General features: G+C 47.1%; 1 protein-coding gene across 1 annotated transcript in view; it reads right to left on the minus strand.

Moving 5' to 3' along the window:
- The window catches only part of KALRN (kalirin RhoGEF kinase), a 524,417-nt gene that overhangs the window by 13,269 nt on the left and 497,502 nt on the right, over positions 1 to 13,646 (minus strand). The window contains exons 51-52 of the mRNA XM_075152844.1: positions 11,668 to 11,791; positions 10,248 to 10,307 (exon numbers count right to left, since the gene is read on the minus strand). Of these exons, the coding sequence (XP_075008945.1) occupies positions 10,248 to 10,307; positions 11,668 to 11,791 (184 nt within the window). The remainder of the gene's footprint in view (positions 1 to 10,247; positions 10,308 to 11,667; positions 11,792 to 13,646) is intronic.

Genomic DNA, 13,646 nt, shown 5'->3' on the forward strand with positions numbered 1-13,646 from the left:
TTGTGCCCCCTTGTGCCCGGCTCCAGACCCACGTCACACAGCCCCCGCAATCACCATGCACCTGGGGTCTGGCCACTAACCAGCTTTGGGGAGACGTCTTTTAACTTCTGCTCAGCTTCAGGGAAAAAAGGTAAAGCACTAAAACAGAAATACTGGCTTCTTTTTGCCTACTGACAAGTATCAGTCCTGCAACAACTCATGGTCTATCACAATGAGTGAAGTTTCATTCATTTCATTGGACTGCTGGAGACTTTCCGACTTGAATCTAGGTTTGGGTAACTGAGAGTTATTTTATCTAATTAGTTAATTGATCAAGTTAGCAAAGACTTGAAAAGCTACTGTCTCGCTGTGTCCTATATATGCCAATTGCCTCACATAAACCCTGGAAGCAATGGTGAGAATAGCAAAGACAACGCCAGTAAGTTCTCACACGAGGTATCAACCCTAACTACAGAATGGTGTACAATAGTATAGAGGTTTTAGGCTCATTAACTGTTTTAAAAATCTCATAAAACCTTGTTATCCAAATTCAAACTAATAATTTGATATCAAACACCATAAACACCAGTGTGGTTTATCTCGCCTTAAGTATATTTGTTACTATCTATTTCAGAGCTATTTTGGAAGATGCCAGTGAAGCAGTGACCTAATTTGTGGTCTGCCAAAGATGATGGGAGTTTTTGCAGAGGCTCAGAAACTAGGCCATGAAGCAGAAGCACTAACCCTTCAAAATAACGTAGATACATCTTCAAGATTTATATTTATATTTTGGCTTTATAAATAGTTTTCCAAGGTGAATGGCTCAGGGTGGCATTCAAGGAGGCATTTGAGCGTATACGGGTTCATTCTGGTTTCATAGCCCTCTTCATAGCCCCAGGAAACCTCTGGTACCAGCACTGAGACCTCAGGGTCTGTTTTCTCCCATCACCACCAGAAAGGCCGAATGAACCAGGCGCAACATGGACTCGCCACTCACAAAGATCCATTTTTTCCCCATAGAAACATACCTTACGTTAACAAACTCCTCACCCTCTGAGACTGAGACTATCCTTTTCCTAGCAATAGGCAGAATTTGATCCTTCAGACACATCTACACAGAACACAGCGTTCATGGTACCGGCTGAAACAACCAGTCAATGCCGGTGCTTTACACTCCAGAAACGAGTAGGGGCTGCTGCTTGTGGGCAAAGCCAGTTTCAGTTCGTATCACGTAGCCAGTCAGTTCCAAAGGTCTGTGCCTGGCGGGCAAAACCGTGATGGTTTGGACTCTCACATGCTCCCAAGAATGCTGAGATTTCAAATGTTTCATTCTCAGCATCCTGGAAGGAGCCAACCTCTGCCTACATCCCTGGAGAGGACTCTCTGAGCACTATTATTATAATTAGGGATTCTTTTTTTTTAAAGCCATGTTGGGGGGCACCTCTGCCGTGGGGAGGAAGCAGGAGAGCGTCCCACCCCTGCGATGGGATGGCATAGCTTGGCTTGTCAGGCAAGAGCCTGAGCGGGTGAGGGAGCCAGCCAGGCTCTTTGAGTCCCATGTTGGGTCTTCCTCTTCCTGGCTGCACCTCCTGGCCCTGGTTTCGCTTGGGAAGTGCAAAGTCCCATCTGAAGGGTGCAGCTGGGCACCGACGCCAGGATGTGGACCTCTGGCCAGCCACCCCCGGAGCCTCTGAGAGGGTGAGGGGCTCAGAGACAGCGATTGCTCCTCCGCAGGAGCCAGGACCCACGTAAGGCCCCCTGGATCCCAGGGGCAGGAAGAAATTGGGGCGTAAGAGGGCACTGGATGAAGAAAAACATCTCTCCCACCTGTGCACGTGGAAAAGGAGAAATGGATCTTCGTGATTAAGTTGTGTCGCTCACACGACACAGCAAAGGAAGAAAAAGCTATTCATGGACAACCATCACTTGCCGCTTTTCACTCATTGAGACCATCTACTTATCAGCTTGGTAACCCCAGGCATCAGCTCATTTGCACATACATCTTCATTTCTGTAGTTTTTGGCTTAGCTGGAATACACATCTATCCTCCAAAGCTCTCCCCTTCCTTCCCTGCAGCATGCACTAAATTCCCTTATGATTCACAGATTTCCATCCTTGTAGGATTAGAGATCAGGAGAAAGAAACTCTCATAACACTTTATATTAATTTTATAACTCCAAAGGATTCATTAGAAGATGCAGCTACAACGATATATGTAATGGATATATCTATAAATAAATAATGCTACCTTTCTAATGACTTCCAAGGCACAATCATTTATAATAATTGCCTTACCAATGTTTTTTTCCACTGCCTCACCATGGGAATATCAGAAAGAAAATTACCGCTGCTAGATAATATTGGAAGAGTCTAAAATTTACATTTCCTTTGCTAAAACTCCATCTGTTAATTAAAATGTTACCTAACAACACCCCCACAGCCATGTTGCAGCTTTTGCCTGCTGTAAGTTTAGACAAAAATAAAAGCCTATTTGCAAGAGCATGTTTAAGTGCTACCAAAGTAATTTAATACATCACTTAATTAGGGAACGGGATTTGGTCTGCTTTGAAGAAGGGGCGCAAATGACGGGGTGAGAACTGCAGAAATAGGAGAGCAAAGGTCACAGCCAGATCTGCAGCTAGAAGCCACCTCCGCTGGCTCACACGTCCGCTCCCGAGCCCCGGGGGTTTGCTGCCTCTCTCTGCGGGCTGGCCGGGTGTCCCGCCTATGGGCGGATGGCAGGAGATGACAGACTCCACAGAGTTCTTCTAGATTAAGTGCAAGACCTTCGGAGATGATTTCTTCGTTTGCCAAATAGGTTTTAATCCCTGTGGGTGGAGAGGAGGGCTCCAGAGCGTGGCCCCGCTGCCCTTGGAGGATGGGAGCTCACGTACCGCTTTTCCGCACAGCCTCCTGCCGCTGCCGAGGCTGGTTTCCCTGATGGACGGACTTGCCAAGCACCTCCCAGAGCCTCTTGAAAATGATGGTGTGTGCAAAAAGCTGGAAAAGCTGTCAGAATCCATGCAAGTAACTCTTCCCAATTCTCTTCCTCTTTCTCAGGGCTTTTACAGAGAGATGAAAGCCAGGCCACGTTGCTCTGAAGAGCAGAAATCCCTGCCAGCGAGGGGCCCGGGTGGGCTGCAGGCGAGCAGGGTGAGGTGCCGTGCACTGAAATGGGGATTACGGGCGGGGGGGTGCAGCTCCCCCGCAGCCGCCAAGGCTCGGGGGCCAGCATGCTGCACCCGTGGCATGTGATGCTGCCAGAGATGCTCACATGGACGACACGGTGGGCTCCAAATCCAAGGAACTTCTCCCTCAGAGAAAAGGAGTTGAAAGACGGCGCTCTCCAGCATGTCTTCCCCCTTTCCAAATCCCCTGCTCGCCCTAGGGAGCTCCCACGCAAGCCGAAGGGCAGCGGTGGTGTTTGCGGGGGTGATGCAGGAGCCCTGCCCTCTGCACATCACTCCCTCAGGGAATGCACCGCACTGCTTTGAGATTACCAGGTGGAAAAAAAACCCCTGCTGGTCATGTGGCTTTTGTAGAGTTTTACTTTTCTTCTCTCTGAAAAGCAACGTGAGGCTCAGCCCTGAAACCCCACTCGCTCTGTAGCGGTTTGAACGAGGATCTCACAGCCCAGCCCTCAGCCCAGCGTCCCTGGCCACGGTGGCCATGAGTGGGGGAAGGCGGCCCGGGGTCTCACGCTGACAAGGGCTCCCTGAAGAAATCCCAGCAAACACCACCTGCACCGCTGTGGCTGCCAGTCTGGCCTGCGAGCGAACAAACTCATGGGGATGGAACTACCCAACGCAAAAACTTCTCACACCATCTTCAGCGTCAGTCCACACCTGGCAAACACAAACCCTAAGGGGTGAAACTCGGTTGGCAATGCAATCACTCCTCAGGTAAGAAACACAGCCGGCTCTTTTTTTTAGGAACATAAATTTAGTTGAAATGAGATAGATTTATTTTTTCCATAGGATGAAATACCTGTAGCCTGGTCCAGGGTAGCTGAAAACTTGTAACGCTCCCTCCGCGGCCAGGAGAGTTTCTGTTTCCCATACAATGATGGCTGAAAATGGAAACCCCACAGAAGGTGACAAAGGCAGAGCGTGAAACGGCCTCTGCTCAAGTGATGTGGGGTCTAACGCTGACCAGGCAAAGACAGGGAGCTGGAGGGAGGGGGGGTGAGATAACGAAAGGGAAGGACGGGTCAGGGCTATTCAATAAAAAAGCCAGAAATAGACCTTGCTTCTGCCTCCTCCAGCCTGCGCCGTTTCAGGGCTCAAACCAAGGCAGGCACAGGAGGCACGTACTTGAATGCCTTTGGGGACCTGCAGGGATCTGAGTGACTTAGATCTAAGGGACTGAAGCGTAACTTAGTGCAACAGTCAGGCTTTAGAAAAGCAGCAGAGGTGCTGCATCCAGCAACTCAGTATTTTGCAGTACTGGGCCACTTTTTTCCTGGTTTGTTAAGCTCATGTTATAAAGATAGAAAGGCATCTGCAGCAGTAGCAGCAAAGTCCACTTGCAAAGTGACCCCGACCGCCCTAATTCTTAGCAAAAGCTTATCTTCCGTTTGTGCACACACAATCTGTATCTGGTGGGGAGCAAGAAACCATTCTGCAATGCCAATGGCCGGTCCTGAAACGCTCTGCAAGCGCAGCTCAGCTGCCGGCGAGGGCGTCTCGCCTTGGCCAGGGTTTGCTTCTCGGTTGCAGAGATGTCCTCGCCATGCCTAACCCACCTCCCTGGAGGAGCCGTGAGCCCAGCCCAGACACACGCGATGCAGAGCCCAGCGGATGCCCAGGTTTTTCCAATGCCACATTTCAGTCCCATTTTAAGGGAGTGCATGAAAAACAGGAGTGAGGATATTTTTTCCCCCAAAGCATAAGGCTAGGCTGCAAACCAAGCCCTCCGTAATAGCATCCGTGCTTTATCTAAACAGCAGAGGGCATGTTTACTCCAAGACAAGCAGCTCAGCATTTTGTAAACGCTTCATGGCACTTCTTGTTCATTGAGTTAAAATAAAATATTGATGCATTTGCACATGCTGGTAGCAGAGTCAGCAGCATGTTCCTTGCTCCCTCACTCAAAAAACAAAAAAAAAGATTCTCAGAAAAAAAGAAATGAGTTACAGAGGAATTAAGCCAACTGTAATTTGTAGAAAAAGATCTATCAATCTGTCTCTGGCTAGGTCAACTTTTACTTTGAGACTTTTGGGGGGACAAGCTCACAGTGTCACCAGCCTCCCCTCCCCCCAAAAAGAAACAAATTAACAAGAGAAATTTCTTGATAAAAGGAGCAAGTAAGGGTCCTGCTACACATGGATAGATGCTACCAAAGGGAAAATATAATTTAAAATGGGAGCATGGTATCTGATGAAATGTCCCACGGCATCAACCTTTTGGTGGGGATGGGGGATGCCTTCTGGCACCCAGCATGGATGGGCTCAGCTGCCTTTGAGACTGGTGGAGAAGCCCCAAAGGATGCTGACTGTTGTACATGCATCCGTACAACGCAGAAGTCCTCTTGCCCTCATCACGCTCTTGCTGTGAGGCCCTAACAGCTGGTGTGCTTCAATGGCTGCAGCTGTGGGATGTCTCGGGTACTCCAGGCCCCGTGTTGTGGCACTCTACCTCCTTCCTGCAGATGAAGTAGGTCACTTCTTCCTCTTCCAACAGCTAAACCACCGTGCCTGCGCTGCCAGCTCAGGCTACGTCACACCTGATGAGCCACCTTCCTGGGCAGTCTCAGCAATCCCTGGCCACTCAGGGCAGCAGGACAGCGGTGTCGTCCATGGAGGCCACCCCAGAGAAACACAGGAGGTTCTCAGGTTTGGACTCGTTCATACTGAGATAACAGGCCAGGAAAGGCTTTCTTACCAGTATTGTACATGAACTCGCCAAGAGGGTTAGATCTGCTCTGGAGATGGACAACTCAAGACGGGGTGAAGGCATTTGCCTAAAGCACTTGGGAATTCTTGGCCTGAGCTGAGTGTTGACTTGCAGCCAATGCTGTATCTGCCAAACCATTACTTACTCAGCCACTTGGGCTGTGGGGATGCTAACACAGTATTTTTCCCTACAGGATGTTTCCTAGTGCTTATCTTGCTCTAAGTGTCTCTGAGTAGTTCTGAACATGCTAAAATGTCATAACTGAAAAAAATAAGATTATGAAGTCCAACTTACGCTCCTTGGCAATAGCCCAGCTCACTCATCTAATGATGGCACTTCCACTGACTCGGGGTGGGCCTGGACTTCATCTCTCCTCTGCACAGCTAAGAAACTGGAACAAACACTAGACACTTGGTGACAGTTGTGTGTTGGTCAGGATTACTTGTAACGCACTGCAGTTGGAGTCGCGCTGTGCAAAACAAGACGTCTGGAGCTGTGTCAGATCCCTGTATGTGAGGTCCACCCCAAAGCCTGGAAGAGCTGCTGCTGAATTTAGTGAGGTTTAGCTCAGTCAGGTCTTCTGACTGGAAGGACATTCATTTAGACAAGAGAGGTAGCCCGATGGGATTTGTACAGTTGACCTATGACCCCTTCAGCAATACTGAAACCCCATGAGACGTTACGACACAAAATTGTAGGACAATTAGTTGTGTCATTGTCCAGGACCCCAGACTTGGGTGTGGATGATATTTACTGATTCACAAGGGCATGCACCTTCTTCCCAGAAGCAGAGCTGCCTGTCCCTGGGCAATTAGCTACAGACATGTGGAAAGGGAGTCTCCGATCTTTCTTAAATATAGGTTACCCCTATCCCTCACGTGGCTACACATGCTCCTTAAGTGCCTGCTCCTACACTCACATGCCTAACAGGTGAGTTTGTATCTTCTATTTTGTGAAACAACAGTGCAAAGCAGAAAACAAAGGAAAAAACAAATTTCTTTTCCATCCTTATGCACTTTGATTACATATTGATAAACAAAGAGAAAAGAAACAGCCACCAACAGATACTATTTCTATTCAAAGTTACACGAATGGAAAGTTCTCCAGGGCCAGCATGTCCCTGCGTAGATAAAACCACAGTAATGGCAGTTTAGCTCTCTTAAACAGTCACCCAGTATTTCAGTTTCCTGCTCTCACTATATGTGTTCTCCACATTTCTTTCTTTTTATGTTTCCCCTTGAAACAAAACAAAGCCAAAGCGCTTCAGAAATCTGAAATCTACTGAACAGATATGTGGTATTGTACAAACAGCAAGCAAAGCTAGATCTGAAAGACCACAGTAGCTGTGGGACATTGTGGACCAGCTTACCGACTGCTTGTGCAATGAACAGGCTGGAGGTAAATTGCACGGACATTTCCAAATAATTAATACGGCTCCTTTGCATTTAGAGACTGCTCTCTCTAGTCCAGCACTGGGTGCACGTTCTCGTGCACGATGGGAGGAAGAGGGATGTCAGGGGTGACAGTCCTGTAAGAGAAGGTGACTTGCCCTGTTATTACCTGGCTGTAATAACAGCTACCAACGACTCCTCCTTAATGACACAGGGAAGGCCTCATGCACCCCTGAATGTGGATGACCAGGACACAGTTCTCCTATCAGCACTCCCAGTGTCTATAAAATCCATCACGAGCTGAGCCAGGTGTGAGGACAAGGTCTTCCCCTCCTCGGGCAGCCAGACACACTGCCTCCAGCTCACCTGGGACCTCGCCAGCGGCTCCGCTGGGACGTACCAGGCGGAGCAGGGAAAGGAGAGCCAGGCGAGATGCTGATTTTCACTGCACACACAGGCTGGGGTGGAGGGGTAACACAGCTGTTTAACAATTATTTAAGCCTAGGACACAAAGCCTAAAAGACCTGATGAAGCCTGAACCAGGCTCTGGCGGTGGAACGCACTGCAGTTGGAGTCGCGCTGTGCAAAACAAGACGTCTGGAGCGGTGTCAGATCCCTGTATGTGAGGTCCACCCCAAAGCCTGGAAGAGCTGCTGCTGAATTTAGTGAGGTTTAGCTCAGTCAGTTTAGCTTGCCTTGCCTGTGCTTTAATGAGAAAAGACCTTAGCTCCCAAGGCCTTAATATAGTTCATTTCTCAACATGTTTGAAAAAGGATCATCAAAACATTCATAATAAAGGGCAAGGGAGAACAACTGCGGCTTCCAGTAGTGAATACCCCAGACCTTTACAGACTAGACTTCCCCACGGCTGCTACTAGGACTATTCTCTCATGAGCATTTTAGCAGCCTGCCCTTGCTCTGCTCCCTCTGGATGATTTTCTTTAGTTTATATTGGGTATCAGCAATCCCTCCCCCCCAATATTTCTTAGCTGGACCAACAAGCTGATCACACTCACTCTGGGCTGCCTATGTACGAAAACCAGCAGAAAGTGAGGGCTGTGCTGCTCCTTGCAGGGCAGTGTCACCTTAGGTTGGCACCCCCAAAATTGCACGCTTTTTCTCTCCCTCTGCCATTTTAAACATGTGCTCAGCCCCAAAGAGTTTTGCTCAGAAGCAGACTTGAGCTTTCCAAGCCATGCGGAGCATTGAGGCTCCTGGGGACTGCAGTGCAGCGCAGTGACGCTGTCGCCTCCGGTAAGCGACCTGGGAGATGCAGGACGGGGTTTCTGAGTGTGAATCAAGTCACATACCAGGCACATGGTTATTCCCCCAATAGCAGATTCATACGATAGCTAAGACTTCACATTAGTGTCTTTTGGTTTAAATTGAAAAGCTCTTATCTCCTGAACTTCAGCGAGGCAGGCAAGAACAGTAGACTGTACCATGGTGAAAAAACCAAATCAAACAAAGAGACCCGTGTGGAGCATGCCAGAGCTGACTAGAAATGCCGACAGTGTAAGGACTCCACTGACAACTTTAAAACATCTGGTTTTCCTCCTACTGAGCACAGTCAAAACACAGAAAGCCTCTGCAAAAAGAATGGCGATTCTCACCCAGCTCTGTACATGACGCTTGTATCTCAGCCACCTTTTACTCCACGGGGCAATTTCCAATGATCTAAAGCTTACACAGACTTGTGTGCAATAACTGGGCACTGCCTTGCAACAGATACATATACTTCTAGTTGTTACCTGTGATAGGCAAAATGCTCTTTGAAAATGCAAACACACTCCTGAGAATAACGCCGCTTTAGTGGTAAGCACCATTCAATCTCCAGGATGTCAGCTGGGTCAAAAGCTTTCCTTTAGTACACATCCCCTTCTCAAAGATGTGTTTATTGATGCAAACACAATTAAAATAAAAGAGAGCCTTCAGGTTAATAGCTGAGGTGGTGCATCTCAATACATTTCTCCCTCTTTTTTTTTTTCCTCCAGGAGGAATATCAGCTTTCTTTCACGGGATGCTTATAGTGCAGCCTGGCTAACAGCATCCCGGAGATCTCCTAGGACACACAGACATCCCTGTTCTCCAGTGACCTGCTCTGTCACCTCTACAAAATCACTTATGTCTCTCTGAACCTTTTCCTTCCCTGTTTCAGTAGGAAGCTCTTTCAGCCTTGATACAATGTATACAAATGCTTGGTGTGGTCACTATACACAGAAAAAAATGGGTCCTGCAAGATATTAATTGAGGAGAACCAGATATGTAACTCTTATCATTTTAAGCTCCTTCGGGCTCTCTCAACAAGGCACGTCTTGGTCACTCCACTAGAATCGGTGGCTTCACACTGGAATAAGAGTAATGTAATGTAATGTAATGTAATCATAATTTGGGTCCACCTATCTGCATCAGCTTTGTCTGTGATATGGGTACATCCACGCAGCCAGTTTTACCATTCTCCTTCAGTACCTTTATAGAAATGCCATTTCCCACTCTGCTAGGAGAAAAAAGAACCGTTGTCTTTTCTGATCTTCTAGATAATTTAAAGCACTAGTTGTGGTGCAACAATATTTGCTCCAGTGATTTCTAACACAAGCCTGACTAGCAGCTCAGCATGCCTTGCCAGGGCAAGGGGTGTTTGTAATATAAAAAGCTGCTACGTTTATCGGCAGTTGACATGCATGCATTATTGTTTCGTTGAATGAGGTCCCAGGTGGGAAACAGCGACTGAGGGTGGCTACGTGAGCCTCCAGCTCAGCAGGAGCTTGTTCTTTGGCTTCCCCCCCTGCTCCCATCACAAAGGCAGCCCAAACTCCAGTTCAACGCTTGGCAAAACCAGAATTGGTGCTTTGCGTGACTCGCACTTAATTGGCACATACGTCCGTGAGCAATACAGACCCACCAGCTCCCCTTTCAGCAAAGGCATTTCAAAACGGGCACATGTTCTTGGAAAAAAAATAATCACAAGGATGATTGTCTCTACCTCCATGCTAGTATTGGGGTCAAGGTCATCACACTCTGATTCCTCTGAGCTGTTTGTCTCCTTGTTTGGCAGCATGAAGAGGAAGAAAGAGAACAAGAGATTAGAAGAGAGTTTGGTTAGACAGGGCAGAGCAGCACGGGAGTTGTGAGCAGCATGGAAATGGGTAACAGTACAGAAAACGCTCTAAAAAACCAACCAAAAACCAAACCAACAACAAAACAGGGAAAGCAAAGGCAAAGACATGCTTTTGCCAAAGAAGAGGCAGTGATTCTGCAAGTCGTTCAGGTAGTAAAAACAGCGAGGAAGCAACAGGAGGAAGAACCGTGGCCACCATGCTGGAGCAACCGCTTCCCTCGGGCCCAGTCCTTCCCCGCTGACGGCAGGGCTGCAGGGTGGCTGCGCGGTGGGTGCGAGGGGCGCCCGGGCTGCGGTGGCAGGGTTCCTCCCTTTGCACATGCCATGGCTATTTCACTAGGCTTACAAGACGGAAAGGCTCCGCAAAGGAAAACACTTAATCATGGGCTCTCCTGGAGAGGGGTGGATCCAAAGGACATGCTCAAGTGCTTTCCTGGATCAAGGCTGGGCTTTGGTTGTGTCAAAATCACAACAAGTGTTTGCTTGCCTCTGTGGGGAGGGAAAGCCCCAGATTAGTCCTGAGCAGGCCTCACGGTCGGTTTATGGGGATGGATCCTCTGAATTGGAGCACAGTAGTCAGGCACCCAGAGCAGAAGATGGAGCTTAACCCCACAGTTCTCAACCTTTTCCATACTGGGAGATCTCAGAGAGAGAGAGACAGACACACACACACACACACAGACACAGACACACAGGAGACCCTCTCCTGGCAAGACAGAGTCAGCATCTCTGCCCTGTCTGATAATATGGAAAGAAAAAGGTCACTGAGACCACCTCCCCAGACCAAAAATCTTACGCACCTCAAGGTTGAGAACCCCTTATCTTAAGATGTGGTGAAATATCGGCCTAAAGAAAACTCACCAACTTCGGTAAGGCCATTGGTTCACCCAGTGGCTTTCTCACTGCTGCAGCTGCTCTGATGGAGCTGCAGATTGGGCTAGGTCAGAAATCAGTAAATCACTATTGTTCCAATTTTAAGAACAGTTATTTAACCACATATAGAGTTGTTTTTTTAATGAAGATTACTTACTTGCATGTGGGATGCCAGGAAAAAGAAAACGAAAAACAAAGGCTGCATTTTATCTTGCATGCAAAAATCCTGCTAAAATGGATACTACAAAAAAAGAAAAAAAAAGATAACTAAAGTGGAAAAAAACAAAAAAAAAAAAACAAAAAACAAACCCAAAATCATCGCCCCCTCCCTCTCTCAGGAGAGGATGCTATAGGGGGTGAAAAGGATGGGAAGCAGGAGAGCAGCACACAGCTTTCAGATGGCCTTACTCACTTTAACAGAGACTTTGTTCCCCAGAATATCCTTGGATTTACGTGGCCCATTGGCTTCATTTTTGCCACTGCTCTCCTTTTCCGCCCGCTTTCTCATGCGCAGGGTATGCCATGAACATGACTTCCTGTTGTACCAAAAAACGCAGCAATCAAACGGCAAATCATAGCAGGAAGGAAGGATTTGGAAAGGGGAACCAGCATCCACATTTGCGATTACTGCAATTCCCTAGAAGGTGAAAGCCACCGGCAATATGCCTATCTCAATCTGAGCAATGAGAGTTGAAGTCAAAAACCAAACACTTCTGCGAAGCAGATGTTGTGCCACACTTGCTTTTAAATGCATGGAGCAGGAAAAAAATGCCCATGATGGAAGCAGGCGACTAGAACTTGGTCATCTGGTTTCAGGGACTTTGTCTTGCACTGCCACAAATTGAAATTTATTTTATTTTTGCTACCGTTAAAAGGTCAATTCGGTCCTCAGTCTTGTGGGTTAAAAGCAGTGAAAAATATGTAAATACAGGAGCATGGTCTTAATAGATTACTCAGTAGAGCAAATAAAAAAAAAATTTAAGAAATTCAAGGTGTTACTCCCTACATGTTGCTCAGAACATGAATAGCTCAACAAACAGGAGCTACATCATTAACTTTCCAAGAGATAAGTCATTTCCTAGAATGCTATGCCTCTCAAGAATTTCCCATTTGATTTTTCCAATCTGGTTAGAGAAGACATCAGTCACTCCATGGTTTTGGCTAGCATCACAGCAGGCACGACTTCCAGTACCCTTTTCACCCCTCATTACTGCTCCTACGACCTTACTCTTGGAAAAAAACAGTAACAGACCATGTCACCCTTTGTAAGAGCAATGCCGTGTTGACAACAGAAATTGCATATCAAAGCAGACATAAAAAATTAAGAAAAAAACAAAACAGTTCTTAACATGGATTTCATTTGGTTTAAATAGTGGACAGGCTGGGGGGGATTTGGGAAGGGGTATGTTATCCAAAGCAGAAAGCTCTCAAAACAGCAGTGTGATGAGCTGGGATCCAGGTTCAAAGCATCTGCCCACCTTTAAGTCATGCAAATTTGATTTGCATGTTTAAGCCCAATGTTTGGCACATGTCATGTCTACAGTACCTTGATACATTTTACAAAGCAAGTTGCATGTAATCCAACGATCACCTGCGATGCCAATAAAACGCAGTATGTTAGCAAGGTAGGACTCAAAGGACGCCCCACACAGCCGACGCTCCCCCGTGAACACTGCGTCTGATTTCTAAGCGTTTTTTGGTTATACTTCAGCACCTGATGGGAGCTGTACAATAGCTCAAATAAAAAAAAAAGTAAACTAACGTCTCCCAACAGGTGGCTGCCACTGGCACAGGACTGAACTGGGTCATATCGACTGTTTTTGCAACCAGGATTAGTGTCTCCACTGCAAACAGCTGGCACGGGCAGTCATGTTTGAGCCCAAGGAGCACCAGAGCACCCTGCACGTCTCAGCCGCACAGTAAGTGCTGTCTGATATTTGGGTGTTTCTGCAAGAGGTCCAAATTAGATGTGCAGAGCAGGGGAAGTTATCCAACACTTCAGGACTGTTACGTTGTTCTTTAAGGTATGGTAAGAGTCAAGGACGTGGCTGATGGACTCCCTGACTTATCGGTGAATAACGTGGTGCCAACACTACTGGATCGACCACATATTTCGTGTACAGTATTTGTCAACAGAAGAAACAGTTTTATTACTTATACGAATTAGTCAATATGACCTGGCAGACTAGACAGGGCTAAAGATAACACCTGCTCCAGGTCGTTTTTTAACCATAGGACTTCTAATTATTTAAGCATCTTTTTGGTTTCAGGATTGTTTTAGCTGTTTGAGTCTGAAAACATGATTTAAGACTTTAAATCTCACTGCAGTGAGAAAGAGAGAAGTGCAATACATGTGTCTTTCAATTTTGTTAGCCTTCCTGGCCACAATTC

The sequence above is a fragment of the Calonectris borealis genome, chromosome 6 (assembly GCF_964195595.1).
Source record: "Calonectris borealis chromosome 6, bCalBor7.hap1.2, whole genome shotgun sequence".
NCBI classification, from domain to species: Eukaryota; Metazoa; Chordata; class Aves; order Procellariiformes; family Procellariidae; genus Calonectris; species Calonectris borealis.